The following is a 24592-nucleotide window of genomic DNA, read 5'->3' as shown; positions in this document are numbered from 1 at the left end:
TCAAAGCTGCGACAACAAGGTTGAATCTCTCGAGCATATTCTGTTTCTCTGTCTGATTGCGAAAGTGGTTTGGCGAGCGTCTACTCTTCTCTATGATCCTTCAAATTCGGTTTCTCTAGTTTCTTTAACTAGTGGATTGAGATAAATAAACAATTTCCAAATTTTGGGTCTTTCTCAGCCAAAAGTTTGGCAGCTTGGATATGCTAGGAAATATGGAGCCGAAAATTTAAGGATGTTTGAAGGCATTATTTCTGATCCCATTAAAATTTGGAATGATGTTTGGAGGAATTTCTCAGAGTTCCTGCATGTTCAGGAGAATGCTCGGTCCCATTCAACCCCTCAAACATTGGCCTCTTCTTGGAACCCACCCCCACATGGTTTCATTAAAATAAATGTTGATGTTTCATTTGATCAACGTAGCAAAACTGCGAGTCTCGCTGCAATTGCCCGAGGCAGTGATGGTTCTTTCATTACAGGTGCAAATGCCTTGAACTTTGCGGGATCTCCGCTCGTCGCTGAGGCTCTTGCTGTTCGGTTAGGATCAATGTTGGCAAATACTCAACAATGGCGAAACACAATCCTCGAATCCGACAACCAAACTATGATCAAGTGTTTAAAAGGATATTGTAAACCTCTGTGGGAATATGTTGTTGTTCATGATGATATTTCGCTTTTGATAACATGATGTTGTAATGTCTCTTTCTCTTATGCTTCTCGTGGGAATTATTTTGCTTTTTCTTATTATTATCGTTTCATTTCTTCATAATATTTTTCCTTGGAAAAGCACAAATGAAATGAAAATGATTTTGTTTGAAATTGCTTTTAACCATGGCTTAAGGAAAGGGGATAATGAAGATAATGACATATATAATGCTGGCATGAAAAAGAAAATTGTTTGAAAAATGATGGCAAGGAAGTTCCCTAGATTAAAATATCTTCTTTTAAGAATAAAGCTTAAATGAACCTATTTTGGGAATTAAAATTTTAAAATGTCTTGGTCAAGAAAAAACCTTGGACACTTTTCACATCATTTTTTAAGCTTCAAAATTTAAAAACTAGAGGTATTACTATTCGGGAAAAGAAACTTAGAGGTATAAATTAAATATAAATAATTTATTTTTAAATAGCTAATAATTCGGTTAAATTAAGATGATTGATATTACCAACAAAAAATGTCTCAATTATATCATTTGATGTAAATAATTTTTATATTTTTGATGTAATTAAATTAATTAAGGTTTTTTAATACCGTTTCACGATTTATAGATACTAAATTTTTAAAGTTTGTGGTTATTTCTCGTAACAAGTTTGTCTTTAAAATTTAGATATTCTTTAAATTTTAGATATAAATTTTCTTTTTAATAGTATAATGTATCTTACTATTACACCTAATATTTATTGATTAATCATTTAATTTTATATTCTAATAAGCTAGTAATATACAAACCTTTTAACTTATACTCAATTATAAAACATTCATCATGCATGTGAAAACTGTTTACTCAAAAACTATATTTATAGAAAAATTTATGTAAAAAACTAATGACGCATTAGTTGAAATCACTAATATAAAGCTTTAACGATATTGGTGTTATAGCTTTAAAGTTTAATTATGTGTAAACTTTTTTTAGATTTATTTTGACATAGTAATGTTTATATATATATATATATATATATATATATCTATATTTGTTAGAGTTGTGTGACCAAAATTATAAGTGATTGCTTGTAAGTTAAGTTAAACAAAATATTTTTTCTTTCTAAAAGATTTAGTATTTATTAGCATAGTTTATTTGACTTATTAATTTAGCTTATAAAAAGGCTCTTTTACAACCTTAGAAAAATACACTCATTAGATATTAGAACTCATAACACATTTAGAGAATTTTGTGTTTACGTTTTGAGGGTTCTTTGTTTTCGGGTTTTTCGGGGTTTAGTTTTTTATCTCCATCTTTTGTACTCTTCATTCTTTTGTCATTATAGTAAAATTATCTTTGCATGTGGTTTTTTATCTTCTTTGGAGTGATTTTTCCACGTTAAATTTGTGTGTTCAATTTCTCAATTTATTCCGCTATTTTTTTACCTGTTGCTTAATCGGGTCGATTCCTAACAAGTGATATCAGAGCTAGTTCAATTTTCATAGATCAGCCCGTTCAGAGATGGCAACAACAAGGTTTGAAATTGAGAATTTCGATGGTAAGACAAATTTCAATCTGTGGCAAGTTAGGATGATGGTCACCTTATTAAGCTGACGGTAATCAATGCAAAGTCTCATTGAACCATCCTTCTTCTTTACGAATAATACAGAGCACCCAGGAGAGAAACTCGGTCTCACAAATCCCTTGTCTCATTAACTCCTGAATCGAGCCTTCAATTCTTTTAATTCATGAGCCATTCTATATGGAGCAATCGAGATCGGTGCGATGCAAGCAACAAATCAATGGCAAAATCTATCTCTCTGTTCGGAGGCAACCTGGCAATTCCTCCGAAATACATCCGAAACTCACAGGACTATCGAGATGATTCAAATTTCAGTTGAGGCAACTCAATATTCATTACATAAGCGGATAAGCTTCACACCCTTTTCTCATGTATTTCATGCGGACATGTGCGAAATCACCATAGGCAATTTATTTGATTCATCTGTTTCAACCCACGAATTTCTCCATTTTCACATTTCAACTCTAGTGTCTTTTGTTTACAATCTACCTTAGCATCATACAATGTTAACCAGTCCATTCCCAAGATAACGTCAAACTCACCAAATGGTAACAACATCAAGTTGGCGGAAAAACGGTGACCTTGAATCATTAATGGGCAATTCTTGCAAACCTTGTCAACTAGCACATATTGGCCTAAGGGTTCGACACTTTAATCGTAAACTCAAGAAATTCAACAGCAACTTTTTATTGGATACTAAATTCATGCAAATATAGGAATGAGTGGACCCGGATCAATCAATGCAATAACAATAGTATCATAGAGAAAATGTACCAAGAATAACATCGGAGATGATGCATCTTCTCGCACGTATAGCATAAGCTCTAGCAGGTGCTCTAGCTTCGATCTTGCCGTTAAATCTTTCATCACGCTTTACTACTAGTCCCACCTCCAGATTTCTCGGTGGTCTACCTCTACTAGCGGTGGTATTCATCTAGCACTCTGAAATCTTTCTTCTTTAACTTTCTCCGGACAATCTCTAATAAAATGCTCACGAGAACCAAGACTGAAACAAGCTCGCTCGGTCCCCAACACTCACCATAATGTTGCTCGCCACATTGCGACACTCGGGCTTTCTAGGTCGCACATTACCCACACTTGCCACCAAAGTAGCTTGAGCTTTAGACCCGAATATGCTCTACCACGATCTCTCGTGTGAATCCCCAATTGAAACTGTCATTCGAGGGTTTGTCTCTTTGGACCTTTTGGTTGAGATTGAAATGGCTTGCTTATCTGTCTTTTTCGACATCTCGAGCCTCAATAGCAGCTTTTCTTCTTTCTTTGTTCAATTCTTGACTTTAAGAGCTCGATCAACCAATACTACAAATTCTTTCAACTCCAAAATTCCTACAAGCACTTTAATATCCTCATTCAGCCCATCTTCAAATCTTCTACACATAATAGCCTCGGTGGACACACATTCTCAGGCATACTTGCTGAGTCTTACAAATTCGCGTTCATACTCTGCTACATGACATTTTCCCTTGCTTCAATTCAAGGAACTCCTTCCGTTTTTTATCAATAAATCGCTGACTTATGTATTTCTTTCTAAATTCTTCCTGGAAGAAATCCCAAGTAACTTTTTCTTTTGGCACCACTGCAACCAAAGTCTTCCACCAATGGTAAGCCGAATCTCTCAAAAGTGATACAGCACACTTTAAGCATTCCTCGGGAGTACATGAGAGCTCATCAAATACACGGGTAGAATTTTCAAGCCAGAATTCCGCTTTCTCAGGATCATCATCGACCTTTGCTCTAAACTCTTGACCCCTTGTTTTGAATCTTGTCAACCGAAGGCTTGTTCATTCTTACCAAATCTATACCTTGAGCAGCTCAGAATCGTCGAGGTATAGGAGGGGTGAAGGAGGTTGAGCATTTGGATTTGCTCGAATAAATTCAAGATACCAATTGTTCATCATTTGGAGAAAGGCATCCCGAGCCTCATCTCCTTGTCTCAATGTCTCGTGTCTACTTTCCACAGGCGCGGTCCCTTGTGCGAGAGCCGGCGCACTACTAGCAGCATCATCAGCCGCAGTTCCTTCAGGATCCATTACTATATTAAAACAAAACACAGTTTAGAATAATCAGGAGTCACCATACTATCACAATATTTTTATGGCATGTATAGCTAGACTTTTACACACACTTTATTAGTCCGAGAACCGACTAAACCATAGCTCTGATACCACTAAATGTAACACCCCTTACCCGTTACCATCGCCGGAACAGGATACAAGGTATTACCAGAACATAACACATACCATTAAACATAACCGAGATATAAATATGTCATCCAATTTGATAGTGCATCGTATAACATATGTCTTGAACAATATTAGCCAACTTTAATGGATTGTACAAAGTAGCTGGTCGAGTACTGTAACTAATATTTTAAACCTAGACAATATGACACGTAACAAAATAATTAAGCCTACTATACATGCCATAATTCAAAACGTTTAGTTCAAATACCCTAAAGTATGATAGTGCGGGTAGATCTTCACGATCCTTAACTCCTGAGCAAGCCGGAGGACACTATAAGACAAAAGAGAGAAACAAAGTAAGCTTATAGCTTAGTAAGTAAGTATGTAAATACTAATTAAAGAATCTAACATGTTTACACAACAATTCAAGTATATCTACTTTAACTTCACTATTCATTCCACTTTGATTAAGCTGTCTCATTGCGTCATATTCACTAAATAAATCATAACTCGAGTTACAAAACTCGAAATTCAAATCCGTAAAATTTCCCTGAATCTAGACTCATAAATCTTTTTGCTAATTTTTTTCTATAATTTTTGGTTCAGCCGATTAGTACAGTTTATTAGTTAAAGTTTCCCCTGTTACACAGCTCGACTGATCTGACCTCTGTTCACTACGAATTGAATTTCTCTCAGTACACAATTCAAACAACCCTGAAGTCTATTTCATTTAAAACTAGTCTCAATAAGGAATTTAGGCATGTAAACTATATTTCTTAATTTGCTTTGTACAATTTTTAATGATTTTTCAAAGTTGGAACAGGGGATCACGTATTCATCCTGAGCAAGTCACATACAATTGTAAATATCTCAAAATATAGAATTCCTTTGCTTGCTCTGTTTCTTTTACATGAAAGTAGACTCATTAAACTTTAATTTCACATCTCATTCAACTTCTAATTATATTTCTCCTATTTTTGGTGATTTTTCAAAATCATGTCACTGCTACCATCTAAAAACAGTTTTAATGCTAATTTCACTCTTTCACACATTCTTTATGCTAACCTCATTTTATCTTATATATGTATATACCACAAATCATTTTCACCACATTTCATTCACCAAAAGTGTAGGTCCAAACCACAATATCACCACAAAACCATCCCGTTGAACAATTCGGATCAATCCTCGATATTTAATGGTTTCAAACACATCCCCACCATCATACTTCATTTAGTTCGGCTCTCTTGTACACATGGTGAACACTTAGTACCACTCATGCGACCTAGCCGATTTGTCTCAGTAGCTCTCTTGTCTACATGGTGTCCTTCACTTGGAATCACGCATGCGACCTAGCTACATTTATCTTTCACGTAGCTCTCTTGTCTACATGGGATACATCTCGTATCACACATGTGACCTAGCTACTACTGAGGTGTCTCGTAGCTTTCTTGTACACATGATGTGCACTCAAGATCATACATGTGACCTAGTTAAGCTCCTCTATTTCATTCGATCTCTCAAATGTTCAACCGGATCTCTCTCTATATTTATTTCCATTCTTCCAATAGTCGATTTATATTTTAACATCAGCTAGTATATTTATATAATAGGCTGAAATATAAGAATGTACATGAAATTATTGTAATATTTACATACAAACTTACCTTGGTGCAAAATGTGGAAATTTTGCAATTTAGTCCAAAACTTTTCCTTCCCGCTCGAGATCAATTCTGCGTCTTTCTTGATCTATAATAACACATTTAGCTCATTTAATACTCATACTATTTATTTCAATCCAAATATCACATCATGGAAAAATTACATTTTGCCCCTAACTTTACAAAATTACAATTTTGCCCCTAGGCTCGGAATTTAATTTCAGCCCTTATTCTTATGTTTTATGACATGCTGAACATTTTCTCTTCTACAACAACATCAAATTCTCACTCTATCATATAGTTATGAACAATAGGTATTTTTACCGATTATGCTTGCTTTTACTCGTTTTCACTTAAAACCGAGTAGCACAAGTTATTTAACATAATTTAAAACCTCATATTCTATCATAAAACATCAAAATACACAAATTTCACCTATGGGTATTTTTCCCAATATGAACCCTAGGTTAAATTATTACTAGCATAAGCTTAATCGAGCTTAAGGATTCCAAAAGCGTAAAGAACATTAAAAGCGGGCTTGAAATCACTTACTATGGAGCTTGAAAATTGAAGAAACCCTAGCTATGGAGAGAGGGAGAATTCGGCAGCAACTAAGGAGGATGATGATCAATTTTGTGTTATTTTTCCCATTTTATTTCATTTAATATCCAAATGACCAAAATGCCCTCCTTACTAAACTTTCAAAATTCCTTCCATGTCCTAATTTTGTCCATGAACTTAAAATTGGTCAAATTGCTATTTAAGACCTCCTAATTAATATTCCAAAACAATTTCATACTAAAACTTCCGGATGCAAATTTTGCAACTTATTCGATTTAGTCCCTACTTTCAATTTAAGCACTTTAGGCATAGAATTTCATCACGAAATTTTCACACAATCATGCAATCATATCATAAACCTCAAAATAATTATAAAACAATTATTTCTATCTCGGATTTGTGGTCACGAAACCACTATTCCGATTAGGCCCTAATTCGGGTTGTCACAGTTTATCATACGATTTAGATAATAATAACAAGATCCGTCTTACGTTTAATTCTCCTTAGGTATTTAGGGGGTTTAGTTCATAATTATAAAAGAAAACATCTCAAAAGAATAAAGATAACAAAACATAAAGAAAACCCAAAACTCCTGAAGGAAATTGAAGGGAGATCTTCAATCTTGACGATGAATCTGGCTTCTGAGATGGATCAATCGGCTTCCCTTGAGTAATTCCTTAGCTCCTACTCTATGTGTGTTTTCTAAGTGCCTCCTCAGGTGTTTAAATAGGCTTTAAAATGCCTAAGAGCCCTCAAAAGTGGTTTTTTTCGAATAGGACTATACTTGGGCTAGACAGGGACATGCCCGTGTGCGATTGCTTCAGACCATTGTCAAGGCTGTTAAATAGGCACGGGCGTGTGGTCTATCCATGTGAGTCGTGCTTTGATTCTGCCAAATGGACACGGCCGTGTGGCCTACCCGTGTGAGGAAGTCCAGGCCGTGTTGATTTCCCATGTTGGCCCATTTTCTCCTTTTTTGGCCCATTTCTCGCTCTTTTTACTCTCCTATGCTCACCTAAGTATAAAACATGAAATTAAAGGATTAGGAGCATCAAATTCACCAAATCTAAGGATAAATCATCCATAAATGTGCTAAGCATGGGATGAAAATATGTATAAATTACGGTTTATCAAATACCTCCACACTTAAGCGTTTGCTTGTCCTCAAGCAAAATCCACAACTCACAATCAAAATAAATTCTTCTCAACTTATAATCCCTATCGATAATCTCTCAAAATAAATAATAAGTAATCATACATTGAGAATTCAACTAGAAGAACATCAAAGTTTCAATCATTCCAAGTTGAGCATTTTATCACGAAAGCATAGGTGTCTCCCCTCATTTAAGTGATTACCCTTGATTCAAAATAGCACAAAGTTTTAACATTCTCACTAAAGATTCACTCAAATCACTCGAGGTGTTTAAGGACAATAAATGAAGCACTCATTAGTCAATATAAAAAGTTATTTCCATAGGCTTGCATGAAAATCAAATCTCCACCACTATATATTGAGATGATACGTCAAACAAAAGGTCTTTAGAGGGTTGTCACATGGCTTTGGTTAGGGGGTGTGGTCACAAGCTGAAAGAAAAGGTTAAAATTGAGATTGAATTGAAAAATTACCTAACTAGAAAAATAACTAATTATTAATTGAATACAAGTGAGCTTCTTCTCAAAATATGGAATTAACACTTAAGCTCAAAAAACAACAAATTACTACTAATATATATGTATGTATGTATTATATTTTTTTTAGAACAAGTTAAATAACATAGGCTATCTAGCAAAAACATAGCTAAGCAATTTATTCAAATCAAATCTCGACAAAAATAGGGATCAAGTTAATTTAGGGGATTTCAATAATAATGGGTTAAGGGTTAATATTAAGGGTAAATCAATGAATGGGTTGTTAGGCTCAAGGGGGTTCACTAAGGTTTAGTTGTGAAGGTAGGCTTTTATGGAGTGAGTAGGTTAAACCTAAGTGCCTTTATCATCTCGACATATCAAATCAAATGGTATGGTCTTGACATGCATAATCAAGCAAGTTCTAGAATGACAATTCAATATTGATGCACTCAAAGCAACAATAAAAGTGAGCATGAAAGAAATAATAGATGTTCTAAAGGCTCAAGATCTCACAAAAATTATGGCTTTTTGATGTTTAAAGCTATGAATTTTAACTCAAGATAATACCTAAACTTGTGGAAACAACCTAAAAAAGAAATTAATTCTTAAAAATTAACTTATCATGCTTGATTCTCTAATTCCTTAAAGTTTTAACAATTAATGCATGAATGCCTATGTTTTAATCCAAGACATATTAATAAAAATGATAAATTAATCAAAATTCATTCTAATGATGATATGAGAAAATTATTTGAGAACAAGACAAAATTCAGGGATTTTTCTGATAATGATATAAAAGGCCCCCCCACACTTAAGATGTACATTGCCCTCAATGTACAAGGTTAGATTTATTAAATTATATAGATATAAGATCATAAGATAGGGAGAGGAGTGAGACTTCCTGAATGATGAATGGAATCCTTGAATTGGAGTTCTGGAGAATAATCGGCCAAGGCAATGATGAGATTGGAGGAGGATACTCTGGTGGTGATAGAGGTTAGGTTCCACAACCACAGTGGCCAGCGAAGAGGTTATCGTGGTGGTCGGGCAGGACATAGTAGTCGTGGAGAACCTTTTCCAGTGGAGTTGCAAGTTCCTAAGTAATAGTAAGCTTTGGAGCTCTTTATAACTATGATAGAATCAGGAACTTCTTTTAGGAAACATAAAGAAGCACAATTACTTGTAAAGAAATAACCGAATAAAAATTATAAAGTCTCAAGATAAAATAAAAATAGTATTAAAGGGAAATAAAAAGTAATTTCAAAATATAAATAAAGATAAAAATAAATAATAAATAAAAATAAATAATAGGTGTTTATAAAGAAATTGGGGCACACGGCTGTAGGGCACGCCCGTGTGCCCTCATTTTAGCCCGTGCATTTCGTAGTTTTCAAAATTGGGCACATTGGTGCACACGGCCATGTTGCACGGCCGTGTCATTCTTCGTTCACTTCTCTCACACCCCTGTATGCCGGTGCACGCCCGTGTTGTTTTGATAGGCTCGACCACGATCGGTGGGTACGGGTGTGTCGCACGCCCGTGTTAATTTGGTAGGATTGCCCACGGCCATGTCGCACAGCCGTGGCAACTTATCAAATCCCGTGTTGGGGAAATATTTTTTTTCTGTTTTCACACGGCCGTATCACACGACTGTGTTTCCTTCCATGGTATGGGCACGACCTAAGGCATGCCCATGTGTCTGGCCATGTGGTTCTAGAAATCCTGTGTTCAGTGACTCAGTTAGTGAATTAACTGCTAAAAACTAAAATGTAAAGAAGTTAACATTGTTAGTGCTCGGGTTGCCTCCCGAGAAGCGCTTATTTATAGTCTAAGCTCTACTTACCTCGATTTCGCATAGTCATGGTGGTTCGAGGAGTTTACGTCTAAGCTCTATTTACCTCGATTTCGCATAGTCATGGTGGTTCGAGGAGTTTACACTCCTCATCCCTGCTATCAATTTTATCAAAATAAGGTTTTAGACGAGTATTATTTACCTTAAAGGTGCCGAATTTATGATGAATTACCTCGACTGTACCATATGGAAAAATATTGAGTACCGTGAGAGAAATTTCTGCATTAGATTCAGAAGTGGCAATACGAGGATCTGTTGCATCCAGTAGTACTTTGTCTCCAACCTCAAGTTGATTTGGTGGAATATTGAGCTCGTCAAGGCGTGGTTTTGGTTTATGTGTCCGTCATTCATCTAGTTCCTCAACTCGTAGCCTTCGTTCTTCATAGATAAGTCCTTTGATGTTGCTTGAACAAGGCTCATGTGCGCTCTTCGAACCTATTTTCTACATAGAGTGTTTTACCACATGATCAGTACTAGTAGTATGATTTATGCAATCACCCTCGATTTTTAAGGTGTTACTCGAATTACGAGCTTGAAGAGTGATTGTTTCATCACCCACACAAAGTGTGAGTTCACCTATACCAACATCAATTATCGTTCTAGCAGTTGCTAAAAAGGGCCTCCCTAAAATTAAAGGCACGTTACTATCCTCCTCTATGTCTAGAACAACGAAATCAACTGGGAATATAAATTTTTCAATTTTAACGAGTACATCTTCAATAATACCTCTAAGAAATCTGATTGTTTTATCTGTTAATTGAATGTTCATCCTAGTTTGTTTGGGTTTCCCAAGTCCTAGTTGCTTAAACATTTTGTAAGGCATGACATTGGTACTAGCCCCTAAATCAGCCAAGGCATTATTAACATCTAAGCTACCAATTAAACAAGGAATCGTAAAACTCCCTGGATCTTTCAATTTGTTGGCCAGCTTATTCTGTAGAATGGCTGAGCAAACTGCATTCATCTTGACATGCGACGCCTCGTCTAACTTCCGCTTATTTGCTAAAAGCTCCTTTAAAAATTTGACTACGTTTGGCATCTATGAAAGAGCCTCAATAAACAGTAAGTTAATATGTAATTTCCTTAAAAGTTTAAGGAATTTACCGAATTGTTCGTCTAAGTGGTCTTTCCTTGTCGCATTGGGGTATGGAACACGTAGTTTGTACTCTTTACTTATCTGTTTTTGCTCACTATGGTCTACCTCACCTATACCTTTACTTACCATAGTTTCTTGCCTCAGTTTTGGTTCAGGTGCAACTAACCCTTCCTCATCTTGAATGGTAATCACATTGATCTGCTCTCTTGGGTTAGATTCAGTGTTACTCGGTAGGCTACCTTATGGTCGTTCAGATATCAATTTAGGGAGATGGCCTATCTGAGTTTCGAACCCTTGGATCGACGCTTGTTGATTCTTAAGTGCTATCTCGGTATTCTGAAAATGAGTTTCTGAAACTGAGATGAATTTTGTTATCATCTCCTCAAGGTTCGATTTTTTCTCTTGTTGGTGAGATAGTTGTTGGAAGCCTAGAGGTGGTGGTGGTTTCTAATTCCCTTGGCCTCCCCATGAGAAATTTAGGTGGTTCCTCCATCCTGCATTGTAAGTGTTACTCTAGGGATTATTTTGAAGTCGAGGATTATTGCCCATACAATTTAATTGCTCGTTGTCCATGTTGTGGCCATAAGGTGGGTACTCTGAATTGCTCGTCCCTCCTCCACTTGCATTGCATTGCATTGCATTACTGGGTGAACCTAAATAACCAAGAAAACCGTCAATTTTTCTATTCAAATGATCTACCTGATTAGAGAGCATGGTGACCGAATCGATGTTAAAAATACTGGCTGCTTTCGTTGGCTTTCTCCTCATGACTTGCCACTGATAATTATTCAGTGACATCTCTTCTATAAATTCATAAGCATCCTCAGGTGTCTTATTATTGATAGTCCCACCAGCGGCTGCGTCAACCATCTGTCTAGTTGAAAGATTCAGGCCAATGTGAAAAGTTTGAACCTGTAGCCAGAGTTACCCATGGTGAGGGCACTTTCTCAACGGATCCTTGTATCTATCTCATGCATTGTAGAGTGTTTTTAGATCCATCTGTATAAAAGAAGAGATATCATTCCTTAATTTAGTCGTTTTAGCCGATGGAAAATATTTTAGTAAAAACTTTTCAGTCATTTGTTCCCAAGTAGTGATTAACCCTCGTGGTAACAAGTTCAACCACTATTTAGCCTTATTCCTTAATGAAAAGGGAAAAAATCGAAGGTGTATGACATCGTCAGAAACACCATTGATTTTAAATGTGTCACAGAAAATTCGCCAAGTGATTGTTTGGATCCTCATCCTGCAAACCATCAAACTGAACAAATTGCTGTATCATTTGAATCGTGTTAGGTTTTAGTTCAAAATTATTTGCAGCAATAGCAGGCCTAACTGTGACAGCCCTAAATTGACCCTAGTCGGAAAGTGGTTTCGGGACCACTAAACCGAGTCACCGAAGTATTTGAATATGATATTTATTGTCTAAAATATGTGAATATGAATGTGTGAAAGTTTTAAGCTTCGATTTAGTCGATTGCATGTGAATTTAGTTAATAGGACTTATGTGTGACACTTTTGAAATGTGATAGGTTAATCTATAAGGAACTATTAATGCATGTTATAAAAATGATGGGTTTGCATGTCAAATTAACCAAAAAATCAAGATGGTGGCCGGCCATGCTATGGATTAAAGCATATTATAAACATTTTGTGTTAATGTTTTATGTTAGAAATAATAAAATAAAAGGTTAGTAATAAAGTAATGAAAAGGGAGGGGTGATGAAAACAAAGTTGTCTCATCCATGCTCCCCCATTGCCGTGACTTGAGGAAGGAAGAAGAAGAGGATTCTCTTGCTTCATGTTCGGTTGGTTGATGTTTAGGAAGAAGTATGTTTGATGTTATTCCATGAAATTCATGCATATTTTTAAATGTTGGTTTAAATTCTTTTGCTATTTGATGGAGATGATACTCGGCCATGGGTGTTGTCTTCTTGGTTGCTGTTTGATGTTGTGGTGATGAGGCATGAAGATGATTGAGTTTGAGTGCTTAATAAAAAGGATGGGTCTTAACAACTTCATGAAGTATTCGGCCATGGTGCTAAAATGTTGTATTGTGTTTAAACTTAGAATTTTTAGTTATATGGATGTGTTAAGTTGCTTGAAATGTTAGATTAATTTGAACTCATCACCAAGTTCTTTAGGCAACCCATGTTAAAAATTTCGGTATTGAGATGCCTAGAACTTTCGGCCATACTAGCTATGGAGAAATAAGGTTTTTGTTTCTTGTTAAATTGGATGTATCTTGTTGTATGAGTGCTTGAACAAACTATGATTAAATAGATGCATAGATTCAAGGTGGGAAGAATTGGCTATTATGCTTGATACTAATGCCGAATATGAGAATGTTGTACTTGAAAAATGTAGGTGAACATGACAAGTGTATTCGGCTTAGGGCATAAAGGATATGAAAATTTGGTATTTATTTTGATTGAGTGTGTATGACCATGGATAATTGGCTGCACAAATATTATAAATACATAATGTATGTTAAATTTATTAACCTACAAAACATTATACATGTTCGCCAAGGTAAATTATTTGAGTAAAGTATATCTTGATGGTACATTTCGCTAGTATAAAATGTATATGGATGTCGATGACTATGTTTAATTTGGGAAGTAAATTGTTTGATTTAGCTCAAGAGCCTAGAGGATCAAAGTTGGATAAGGGAAAGGAAAAAGTGATCGAATAGCCGTCGAAATCGTTCAACAACATCCGAGGTAAGTTTTCGAGTAATGAAACTTAGTTTATGATTTGATTAAGTCATGACATATAAGCATAACAAATAAACGGTGATATAATGATTCTACTTGAATTGTATATTGAGGTGATTAGTTTATACCTATGACGGGTAGCCGAATGTGTATAGAGATTATGTTATAAAGCAAATCAAATCATGCTCTTTGTATGTGGCTATTGAGCCGAAAATGGTAATGGTTGATAAGTGTCTTGTGTTTGAATTCTAGTTATGAAAATGAAATATAGATGTGTCATGATTCATTGATATATGTGCTTGATTATTCGGATGATATCCTGCTAAGTCCCGAAGGCATTTGTGCGAGTTCCTATATCCGGCTAAGTCCCAAGGCATTTGTGCTAGTGACTATATCCGGGCTAAGTCCCAAGGCATTTGTGCGAGTAGTTGCTATACCCGCTAAGTCCCAAGGCATTTGTGCTAGTGACTATATCCGGCTAAGACCAAGGCATTTGTGCGAAGTTGCTATATCCGGCTAAATCTCAAGGTACTTGGGTTTGGAAGTGAGCGATCTTGCTGTAATAATTTCAATTAATACGCTCATAAAATACAAACGATAAGGTATGTTTCAGATATGCATCGGAAAGGTTGATTCCTTTCAAATAGTACTCGCTCAATTGATTAACGAGCTTCCTACTCTAGTTAGGTTTGATACCACGTGTATGAATATATTGGTTGAAGCGTGAAGAAATTATGATTTTGAGAATGTGCATATATGAAATTATTCATTTAGTCATATGAACGCTATACTTTAGTCGTAAATAATTTCGTTACTCAAAACTTACTAAGCATTAAATGCTTATTCCGTTTCTTTAATTCTCTGTTTTATAGATTTTTGTTCGTCAGCTATCGGACTCGGGATTGTCAAAGTCGAAGTCGTCCATACTATCTAAGCCCTTTTGGTACTCTTTTAGTTAAACGTTGATAATGGCATGTATAGGACTAACCTTTGTTGTTAATCAAGTACCTTTGGTAATGTGTATATATTCGGATAGCCATGCGAAAATGGCTTAAATATTTTGAGCATAGTATTAAAATCATTTTGTATATATATGGTTATTGAGAGGTGTGGAAATTCTTGGCAATGATTAGCCATTGGAATGGTTAATCACGATCATATTTGGTGCTATGTATGTCCAATGGCTAGTTGAATCATGGAAACTATGAAATAGGTGAAATTTACCTTAAAATAGATGCTGAAAGCAGCAGTGATGTGAGTTTGAAAATTCACTAAAAATAGTATGAATGTAATTAAATAATGAATAAATTATTTAATCAAACCTTGATGAGTCTATTTTCATATGGAAGAAGCAAAACGATCATATGAGCCGTATTTTATGAGATGTTTAAGTTTTCGTGAAACAGGGCCAGAACGGTTATTGGATCCCCTATTCTGACTTTGGAAATTTACCATAAATTAACCAGAAATAATTAGAAGTCATGCTTTATATTTACAGATTCCTTTTTGAGTCTAGTTTCATTAGAAACAAACGGCATATGTATTGAAGCCCTGTACAGGGAGATATCTAAGTCGTAATGCATGAAGGTCAGAGTAGTAGAACCCTGAAACAGGGGAGACTTTAACTAATAAACTGTACTAATTGGCCCGACCAAAAATTCTAGAAAAAAATCCGTAGATGAATATATGAGTCTAGTTTCAGGGAAATTTTACGGAATCGGTTTCGAGTTTTGGAACTCGAGATATGATTTTTAAGGTGACAGTGACGCAGTTAGCCAACTTATCTGGAAATTTTAAAATGAACTGTGTAAATGAATGAATTAAGTCCGTTAACACCTCGTGTTCGACTCCGGCAACGGTCTCGAGTACGGGGCGTTACACTAACTATAGTTTACTCAGTTTCTGTTAAATTCGATTTAGCATAATCATACATAGTGCGCGGAGCAGGATTCTTATTTACTAGATCAGCAGCAATCGCAAGAGGTAGCAGATTTTCCTAATTTTCAGTCATCTCCTTGATTGTGGTTTGAATATCGTCCTCTTGCCCTTCCTTTGTGTATCTTAAGCTTCACCTTATTTCTCTTCGATTTCTGCGAGCTGTGCGATCGATCTCACTATCAAAAAGTAATGGTTCTGACGGGTTTCTTCTGGTCATAAACTAGAAAAACCTGACAGAAGCGAATAAAAGAGAAAATTAGAAAAGAAAATAAAAATTTAAATTGCAATTAAAGTAAAATGGCTAAAGTAATAAAATTGAGTGTTCCTAATATCTTAAGTTCCCTAGCAACGGCACCAAAAACTTGATACGTGATATTCACGACAGATTTTAAAATTTATAATAATCGCTCTTGAAACTAACTATTATCACGATAAAGGCAAGTGTACCTATCGAACAGTAGTATAGCTTTAGCAAGACCGGATTGTCGAACCCAAAGGAACCAAGAGTGCTAGTAATTACTTTCTTTTTATTATCTAGCCTAAAAATTAAGGGATTTGTTTATCTAAACTAATTAACTAAACTAAGGGTGCACAGAGAGAAAATTGAGGAAAAGCTTTTGGGAAAACTCGATTGATTAAGACAATACCCAAGGAAAAATCCACCTAGACTTCACTTGTTATTTAACTCTGAATCAGACGATTTATTCATTTGACTTGATCCGTAGGAATCCCTAAGTTATATTATTATCTCTCTCGAGACTAATAACTTCTAACCCTAGGTTGATTAATTGAAATCTCTTTCTAATTAACACTCTAGTGTTGTATTAACTCGATCTATGGACTCCCTTATTAGGTTTCACCCTAATTCGGCAAAATCTTGTCACCCTATCTCTAGGCGTGCAATCAACTCCACTTAATTACGACAAATGTACTCTTAGATAAGGACTTTTGGTCCTCTGAATAAGTGCATTAACTTGAATCAATAACCTGGAATATTAAAACAAGAATTAAGAACACATAATTAAGAACAAGTCAAATATTTATCATACAATTCAGATGATAATAACAAGATTCGTCTTAGGTTTCATTCCCCTTAGGTATTTAGGGGGTTTAGTTCATAATTATGAAAGAAAACATCTCAAAAGAATAAAGATAACAAAATATAAAGAAAACCCAAAACTCCTGAAAGAAATTGAAGGGAGATCTTCAGTCTTGACGATTAATCCGGCTTCTGAGATGGATCAATCGGCTTCCCTTGAGTAATTCCTTGCCTCCTACTCTGTGTGTGTTTTCTAAGTGCCTCCTCAGGTGTTTGAATAGGCTTTAGAATGCCTAAGAGCCCTCAAAAGTGGCCTTTTCCGAATAGGACTATACTCGGGCTCGACATTGACATGCTCGTGTGCGATTGCTTCAGATCGTGGTCAAGGCTATTAAATAGGCACGGGTGTATGGTCTATCCGTGTGAGTCGTGCTTCGATTCTTCCAAATGGACACGGCTGTGTGGCCTACCCATGTGAGGAAGTCTAGGCCGTGTTGATTTCCCATGTTGGCCCATTTTCTCCGTTTTTGCTTGTTTCTCGCTCTTTTTACTCTCCTATGTTCACCTAAGTATAAAACAGGAAATTAAAGGATTAGGAGCATCGAATTCACCAAATCTAAGGAGAAATCATCCATAAATGTGCTAAGCATGGGATAAAAATATGTATAAATTACGGTTTATCTGATGTCCCTCGTCTGTTACGGAAGTCAACTCGTTTGGAGCGGAGGCAACTTGGTCATAGGAGAGAAAAAGATATGACTGTTTCGTTAAAAAGAGGTTCTCTTTTAGATGCAGGTTTTGAAAAGTTAAAGCACTGTATTCGTAAAATTCATACCCGAGTTAGTTTTGATTCGGCAGTGCACAAGTCGAAGGCTAGAAGTCTTCCAGCTTCTAGGCACAGATTTGACTTAGTTAACTCCCTGCATAGTTCAAGATAGGCCCATGGCGGGCTTTGGCAAAGATGGTGTTGTAAGAATTCGTGTCAAGGTAGAGATTGTTAGAGTTGTGTGACCCAAATTCTTAGAGATTGCTTGCAAGTCAAGTTAAACAAAATATATTTTCTTTCTAAAAGATTTAGTATTTATTAGTATAATATATTTAACATTTATTAGCATAGTTTATTTGACTTACTAATTTAACCTATAAATAGGCTCTTTTACAACCTTAGAAAAATACACCCATTAGAGATTAGAACTCATAACACATTTAAAGAATTTTGTTTACGTTTTAAGGGTTCTTTATTTTTGCATTTTTCAGGGTTTAGTTTTTTATCTCCATCTCTTGCACTCTTTGTTCTTTTGCCATTATAGTAAAATTATCTTTACCCATGGTTTTTTATCCTCTTTAGAGGGGTTTTTCCACGTTAAATTTGTGTATTCAATTTCCTAATTTATTCCGCTTTTTTTTTACTTGTTGCTTAATCGGACCGATCTTAACAATATTAGAAGAGGAGGGAAGGAGAGTTTTCGATTGGTGTAAGTGGTGCAAATATAGAAAGTCATATAACAACAATTTTAACAGTCAAATAATTAAAAAAAACTTTCAAATAGTTCAAAGATCATTTTATAACTTTATAAAGTTAAATAATTTAGTGACATTTAGTGTAGTTTACCTTTTATTTTATAAATAAAACAATTCAAAAGTGTTAGTTCTAGTTACATGAGCAAGATTCAACTCCCGTGAAGGCTTGTTATTGTTTTATTAAGGCATAATGGCTTATATGGCCTTCTAACTTTATAAATAAAAATCATTTTAGTTCTCTATTTAATTTTTTGTCTTTTCTAGCCTTTAAACTTGTGTTGTTCGTCAAATCACCCCAAAATGGATGAAGAAGTTAACATATGTTAACTCTGTTGATGTGACATCCATGTGGCAGTCCATGTGTATACCACATTAGCAATTAATTAATTTTTTAAAAATTAAGAATATTAAAAAATATTTTTATATATTTTTAATAATTTTAAAATTTAAAAAAATTCATCAATTGCTAACTTGGCATTCACGTGTACACTACGTCAGTAAAGTTAACAAACGTTAACTTTTCCATTCATTTTGGGGTGATTTAACAAACAGTGCAAATTTAAGGGCTAAAAGGGGCAAAAAAAATAAATAGAGGGCTAAAATAATTTTTTAATAAAATTGGAAGACTAAATAAGCCATTATGTCTTTTATTAAAAAGATAGAGAGAGCACTTATTCTATTTAAACAAGGAACTTATGTTAGTGCATTTTTGTTGCAAGTAAATTGTTCTTATTATTTAGTTTACAATTAAATTTTTAAGGGAAAAGTTTTATTGAGTTGGATTTAAATCATGTTTTATACTTGTTGATAAGACTTCGCAAACGTTGAAAATTTTCGAATTATGTAACCAAACTTTGGTTTTCATCTCTCAATTTATAACTATTTGTAAATTAATACAATTGCAACTGAATAGAAAAATGAAAAACAAATCAACGAATCTTTTCTAAAAAATATATTTGGTACACTGTCAATGTAATTTTTTAACTTCACAAGCAACGTTATAAATTTGCCACTTGTCTCATTTCCTTTATATATTGGAATAATATTTGGTATATTACCATAGAAGTTTTTAGACTCCACAAGTAGGGTGAGAGAATTGGCAAGTGTTTTATAAATGTATAATAAAATATTTAAAAAGAAGATGCATAAAAGTTTTTAAGGCTACTTGTGGAATAAAAAATAATATTAATACTTATATATTAATTTTTTAAAATTTTTTTATTTTAAACTTGTCATTATCGCAACTTATTTGTAAAATTTTAAATTCCATTGACAATGTAACAAATATTTTTAAAAATGATATATTAACCAATTTTCTTTCTTTTGTCAAAGATTTAGTAACAGTTTGTGTTTCTGCACTCGTATGTTATCTTTCAGCTTAAATTAAAATTCAATTTAGGAACGTATATATTCATTTCTGGCCCACAAATCTAAGTAAATCACAATTACCCACCATAGAAGGAGTGTTTGATAGTGACAATTGAGACACTCCTACTACATTTATTATTTATTATTTCTAAGTCGGCTATGATGAAATCAAATCACATAAGATTGGCTATCTAATTGAAAAGAAAATGGAAAAATGAAAAAGTGTTGGACAATTAATTACTAGTCTAATCCAATAGCAAGTAGAGCATTTGTTTTGAGTTGTTTATCAAACTTAGACCCTAAGAAAATAAGCAAAATCCGAATCTAGATTTTCGAATTTACTTCAAACCAATTAATCACAACATTTAGCTACTATACTATGCCGTCACCACTAGTTCAAAGGTTCTTCTGGTGACAAGAAATGTCTTAATCTTAATTAATAGGATCAAACCTGCTTGATTAATCGAGATTCATTTACATCAAATGAGTTTTGGTTTTCACAAAAGATTCGGTTATTATTAAGAACGATGATAATATACATACGATATTGACTCTATTGCTACTTAATTACACCTAATTTTGTCACGGTGGATTTGCTTCTTTACTTTCATTAATTTGTTCACACTTGTTATTTATAAAATAGAGTTTTATGGAAATATGAATCAAATTTTGGTTTTTTATAAAATTAAGGGTTGAAAATTTTTAAATATGTAAATTCTGCTTTACTTAGAAACATGAATAATAATGGTAATACACTAATTATTTCAAAATATGTAAAACCACAATTGCAATCTTACAATCGTTCCTTGTACTCCAAGGAATGCATGTTTAATTTGTTTATATAGTTTATAGTCGTTTCTTTTTTTGGTAAGTGAGGGAGTTGATTCATGGTCCCATCAAGTCCTGATCTGGGTAAGCGAGGGACCTTTGCTTGCATAAAGAGAAAAAATAAAAGCAATGTAATGATTAGCATATGCTAGAATAAATTAATTTGATTATTTTTTTCAAAGTATTTATTGGAGTGAGCTTGATAATTAATTTTTCGCATTCTGCAGGTCAATTAAGGAGTAGATATTGGTCACAAGTTATAAAACAGCTCCATACCCAAGGTGAGGATTGAACCCTCAACCACTAATTAAGATGGAAAAATTCTTATTATCTCACTCAACTCTCGTGGTTAATATGAGTTTTAAATATGCACAATTCAGCTTAATCACATTGATATTTAGCTGGATATGAAAAGCAAAGGTAAATATAACTTAAGGATAATGCAATGAATAACATAACGTATTGACCTAATAAATCAGATGAATATTAAAAAAAATGCAGCTAAAGATTAAAAAAAATCTCGCTATATCCTTGATTTCTTGTAGTGTTTTTACGACTTAATTACAAGATTATCATATTTAATTTTTAATATATCCTAAAGATAAGTATTATACTTATTAATCTGTTAATAAAATATTATAAAATAAGAATTTTCAAGTGTTGAAAAGGAAAAAGTGAATGGATTTTATTTATTTATTTTTTGCATAGTGAACGGATTATATAAACTTTGTAAACTTTCAATTAAATTGATATATTGCGACTCCACATACCTAATTAACATGCACATTTTACGTAATTATCAACAAGAAGGTAGCAAATAATATTTTATGTTGTAATTAAAACGTGCCTTCGATTTTTTAAGATCACCTAATACCGACGACCCATTAGTAATTTCAACACCCTAACTACCATAAATTATATAAAAACTTAAATTGGGGCATTCATTAAGTTATCCTTTCTTTCTTTTTTTTTATTGTAATATTCAATCAAGTGTAGTATGTGAAAAGTTTGAGATGATCTAAGATATAAATTACATTATAAATGTCGGAATCCAAAATAATCCACTAATCATGATATGTTGTCCCAAAATAATAACTGCATTAAAGGAATCAAAGTTAAAGAAAAAAAATTAATAATTTTTTATATTATTAATATTTTAACAGTTTAACTATTAAATTTATCAATATCATGTATGTAAATTTTAGAAGTTATCTCATATCACTATTTTATTAATATATATATTTAACATTTTAAAGGTTTTTTACATAGAACAAATAGTTAAATATTTTTAAACTTAATCAAAATTTGACGAACATAATCTATATTAATAGAACATAAAATATTACTATCGAACTCTTAAAATATTAATTATATAAAAAGTGTATATAAAATTATTTTGTTTTATCTTTTATTCCTAATTAATGGACGGACTTGCTAATTTAAAATAATTTTTTTGAAATATAATTTATTTTTGTTGTGTAACTATTTTTACTCTAAAAACAACATCAAAACAAATCAAAATATTTTTCAATTTTTAAAGAATACATAGATTTCAATTTTAACAAATATAGAAAAATTATTTCATTGAAAAATATTATTTCAAACATTTATTTTTAAAAAAAATACATTCGATAACCATATTAAATTTGTACTCAATATAAAATTTTCACCCAAAAAATATGAATGAAATAAGTTGATAGATAGCTACTTATTACTTAATGTTGAAAATGTTAAGTAGTTTTTTTTCAAAAAAGTTATATTTGAATTAATTATTCTTTATTTTTGTTAAAACAAAGAAAATATTCAAATTGTTATATTTAACTTTTATACAAAACAATATAAAATATTATCTTAATAAAATAAAATTATAAAATGAATATCGAACTTAGAGAGGCACATTATAAGAAATGTTCTCCATGTATGATAGCAATGTTGCATATAATAGTATACGGGATTTAGTTAGGCCATGGTATGAATTGGCATGGGATTAATTGATGCATTGCATGCACTATTGGTGTGGTAGAGGATATGTAACATCCCGAGTTTTTGGTTTAAACTTGTAGAACTATGTCAAGTAATAAGTTTAGCTCAATGGTTAAAAGATTCCTTCCTTCCCTTAAAAACTCGAGTTTAATTCTCCTTGCTTGCACAAAATTTATTTTTTGTTTGTAAATTTTTTCTCCCTTCCTTAGGTGTGCCACCTATAACTAATAAAAACCCTAGGTTTAAATACCAATTTTTAGCTCAAAAATTAGCCTTTTCATTTTATTCTTTTCTCGTTGCCGCCCAACCCTTTCTCCCTCTCTGTTCATCTCCATTTTCCTTTTTTCTTCCTTCCTTTTTACCTATCTCTGTTGTCACCACCCTTACATTCTGTTTTCTACATTCTTCACGAATCCGTTGCCACGGAATTGAATCGGGAAGGGTAAGATTTCTAAGGTAGATTTGATTTTATGTTTTGTTTCCCTTCATTCTTTTCTTCTCTATGCTGACGGAATATGATGTTGTGAATTAACTTTTGGTAAAGGTTCGGATCTGCATCCCTCAGATCGTCAGTAAAGAAGGTGGTTGTTTGCATCTTTCGAGTGATTAAAAGTAATGTAAATGAATTGGTCGGTTTTCGTTTCGCTGTTAAGTTAAATTCGATAGAATATCCTAGGATTGTTGCTAAACATTTAATTTCAGTGTTAGGTTCAGACCGGAGTTAGTTTTATTCGGATTTGGGGCTTTGGAGTGGTAAATAACATCAATGATTTGGATTACAGATTTTCCAAGTGTGTGTTCTAGCCAAAAGATGGCAAACCGAGTGTGGATTTTGGACCACACGAGCATACACAGCACACGGACAGTTGGCACGGCCGTGTGCCACTATTTTGTTAGGGTTAAAGTAAGGCCACATGACCTAGAGAGGGTTACTCAACCTGGTACACTACCGTATAACCACTGTTGAGAAAAGTTGTTATTTTACACATGGTCATTGTGAGTAACACAACCTCCTCACAAGGACGTATGACCTTCTATTCTATTATTTTCACACTGTTTTATGATATATTGTTTTCACACTGTTTTATGATATGTTTTATTTTAATCCCAGTGTAATTCCCTACATGTTAAAGCCCCTAAAATCATGTTTAAGACTACATTACTGATTAATTGATTATATGTTCGTGATTGGTATGAAATTGTTTGTCTGTAAGCATGCCTTGATTGCTATTGTTAATAGTGATTACTTGAAAATCATGTATCTGAAACTGTTAAACTGAAGCATGTTGACTATACAATTGATATTGTTACTGTTACTGTATTGACTAGCATGTTGTGCTACATGATTGATATGATATTCTTACTGTTATTGTTCTGTTTAGCATGATATGCCACATGATTGAAATGCCATTATTTCATTGCATGGGGTTGGGTTTGTTGGTTGACGAAGGAGTTTCGTAGAGTATCGACGACAGTTAAGTTGGCATTTTTTTTTAATGTTATGCATTGAATTACTGAGGAGATTGAGCGATTTAATCGTATTTACTAGTAGTTTTTATCTGCAAAAATTGTTGTGCATTCACAACAATTAAAAGTGTATTATCTTATTTTACTGGTGGCTTAACCATAGCATTGGCAGCACTGTTTGCACTTATATTGGCAATTAATATGCACTTCTGTTACTGGTGGTTTAACTATTTCGAGCTTTAGCTCACGCTATTTAGAGTTTGGTAAACGAGTTTTTGGGGAACTCGTGGTGTGTAGTGGTTGGAAGGGTAGGATTATTTCATCGTTTCACTGAGCATATCATATACAGAAATTATTATGGCATTGTGAACTGCATGAATTGTATAATGTGACTTTTGTTATTCTGATAATTTGCATGTATACTTTTGCTTAGACTCACACTGAAATTTCTTAATCTCACCCCTTAATTTCCTACTTCTCAAGTAACGCTCAAAACTAGGATCGGACT

General features: G+C 33.7%; 1 protein-coding gene and 1 non-coding gene across 2 annotated transcripts; both read left to right on the top strand.

Moving 5' to 3' along the window:
• The first annotated feature begins 232 nt into the window (after window positions 1–232).
• LOC108455304 (uncharacterized) lies at window positions 233–685 on the top strand. The gene has a single exon (XM_017753884.1). The coding sequence runs from the start codon at window positions 233–235 to the stop codon at window positions 683–685; it is 453 nt and encodes a 150-aa protein (XP_017609373.1).
• An 11463-nt stretch (window positions 686–12148) lies between these two features.
• Window positions 12149–12255, top strand: LOC128294540 (small nucleolar RNA R71). The gene has a single exon (XR_008284850.1). It is a non-coding gene; the product is annotated as a small nucleolar RNA R71 (small nucleolar RNA).
• The last annotated feature ends 12337 nt before the right edge of the window (window positions 12256–24592 follow it).

The sequence above is a fragment of the Gossypium arboreum genome, chromosome 6, assembly GCF_025698485.1.
Source record: "Gossypium arboreum isolate Shixiya-1 chromosome 6, ASM2569848v2, whole genome shotgun sequence".
NCBI classification, from domain to species: Eukaryota; Viridiplantae; Streptophyta; class Magnoliopsida; order Malvales; family Malvaceae; genus Gossypium; species Gossypium arboreum.
The sequence above is the reverse complement of the archived record's forward strand: the minus strand, read 5'-3'. Positions and strand labels throughout refer to the sequence as shown.

Excerpts from the sequence above, each read along its gene's own strand:
- LOC108455304 (XM_017753884.1), top strand. The coding sequence starts at position 233 with ATGTTTGAAGGCATTATTTCTGATCCCATTAAAATTTGGAATGATGTT.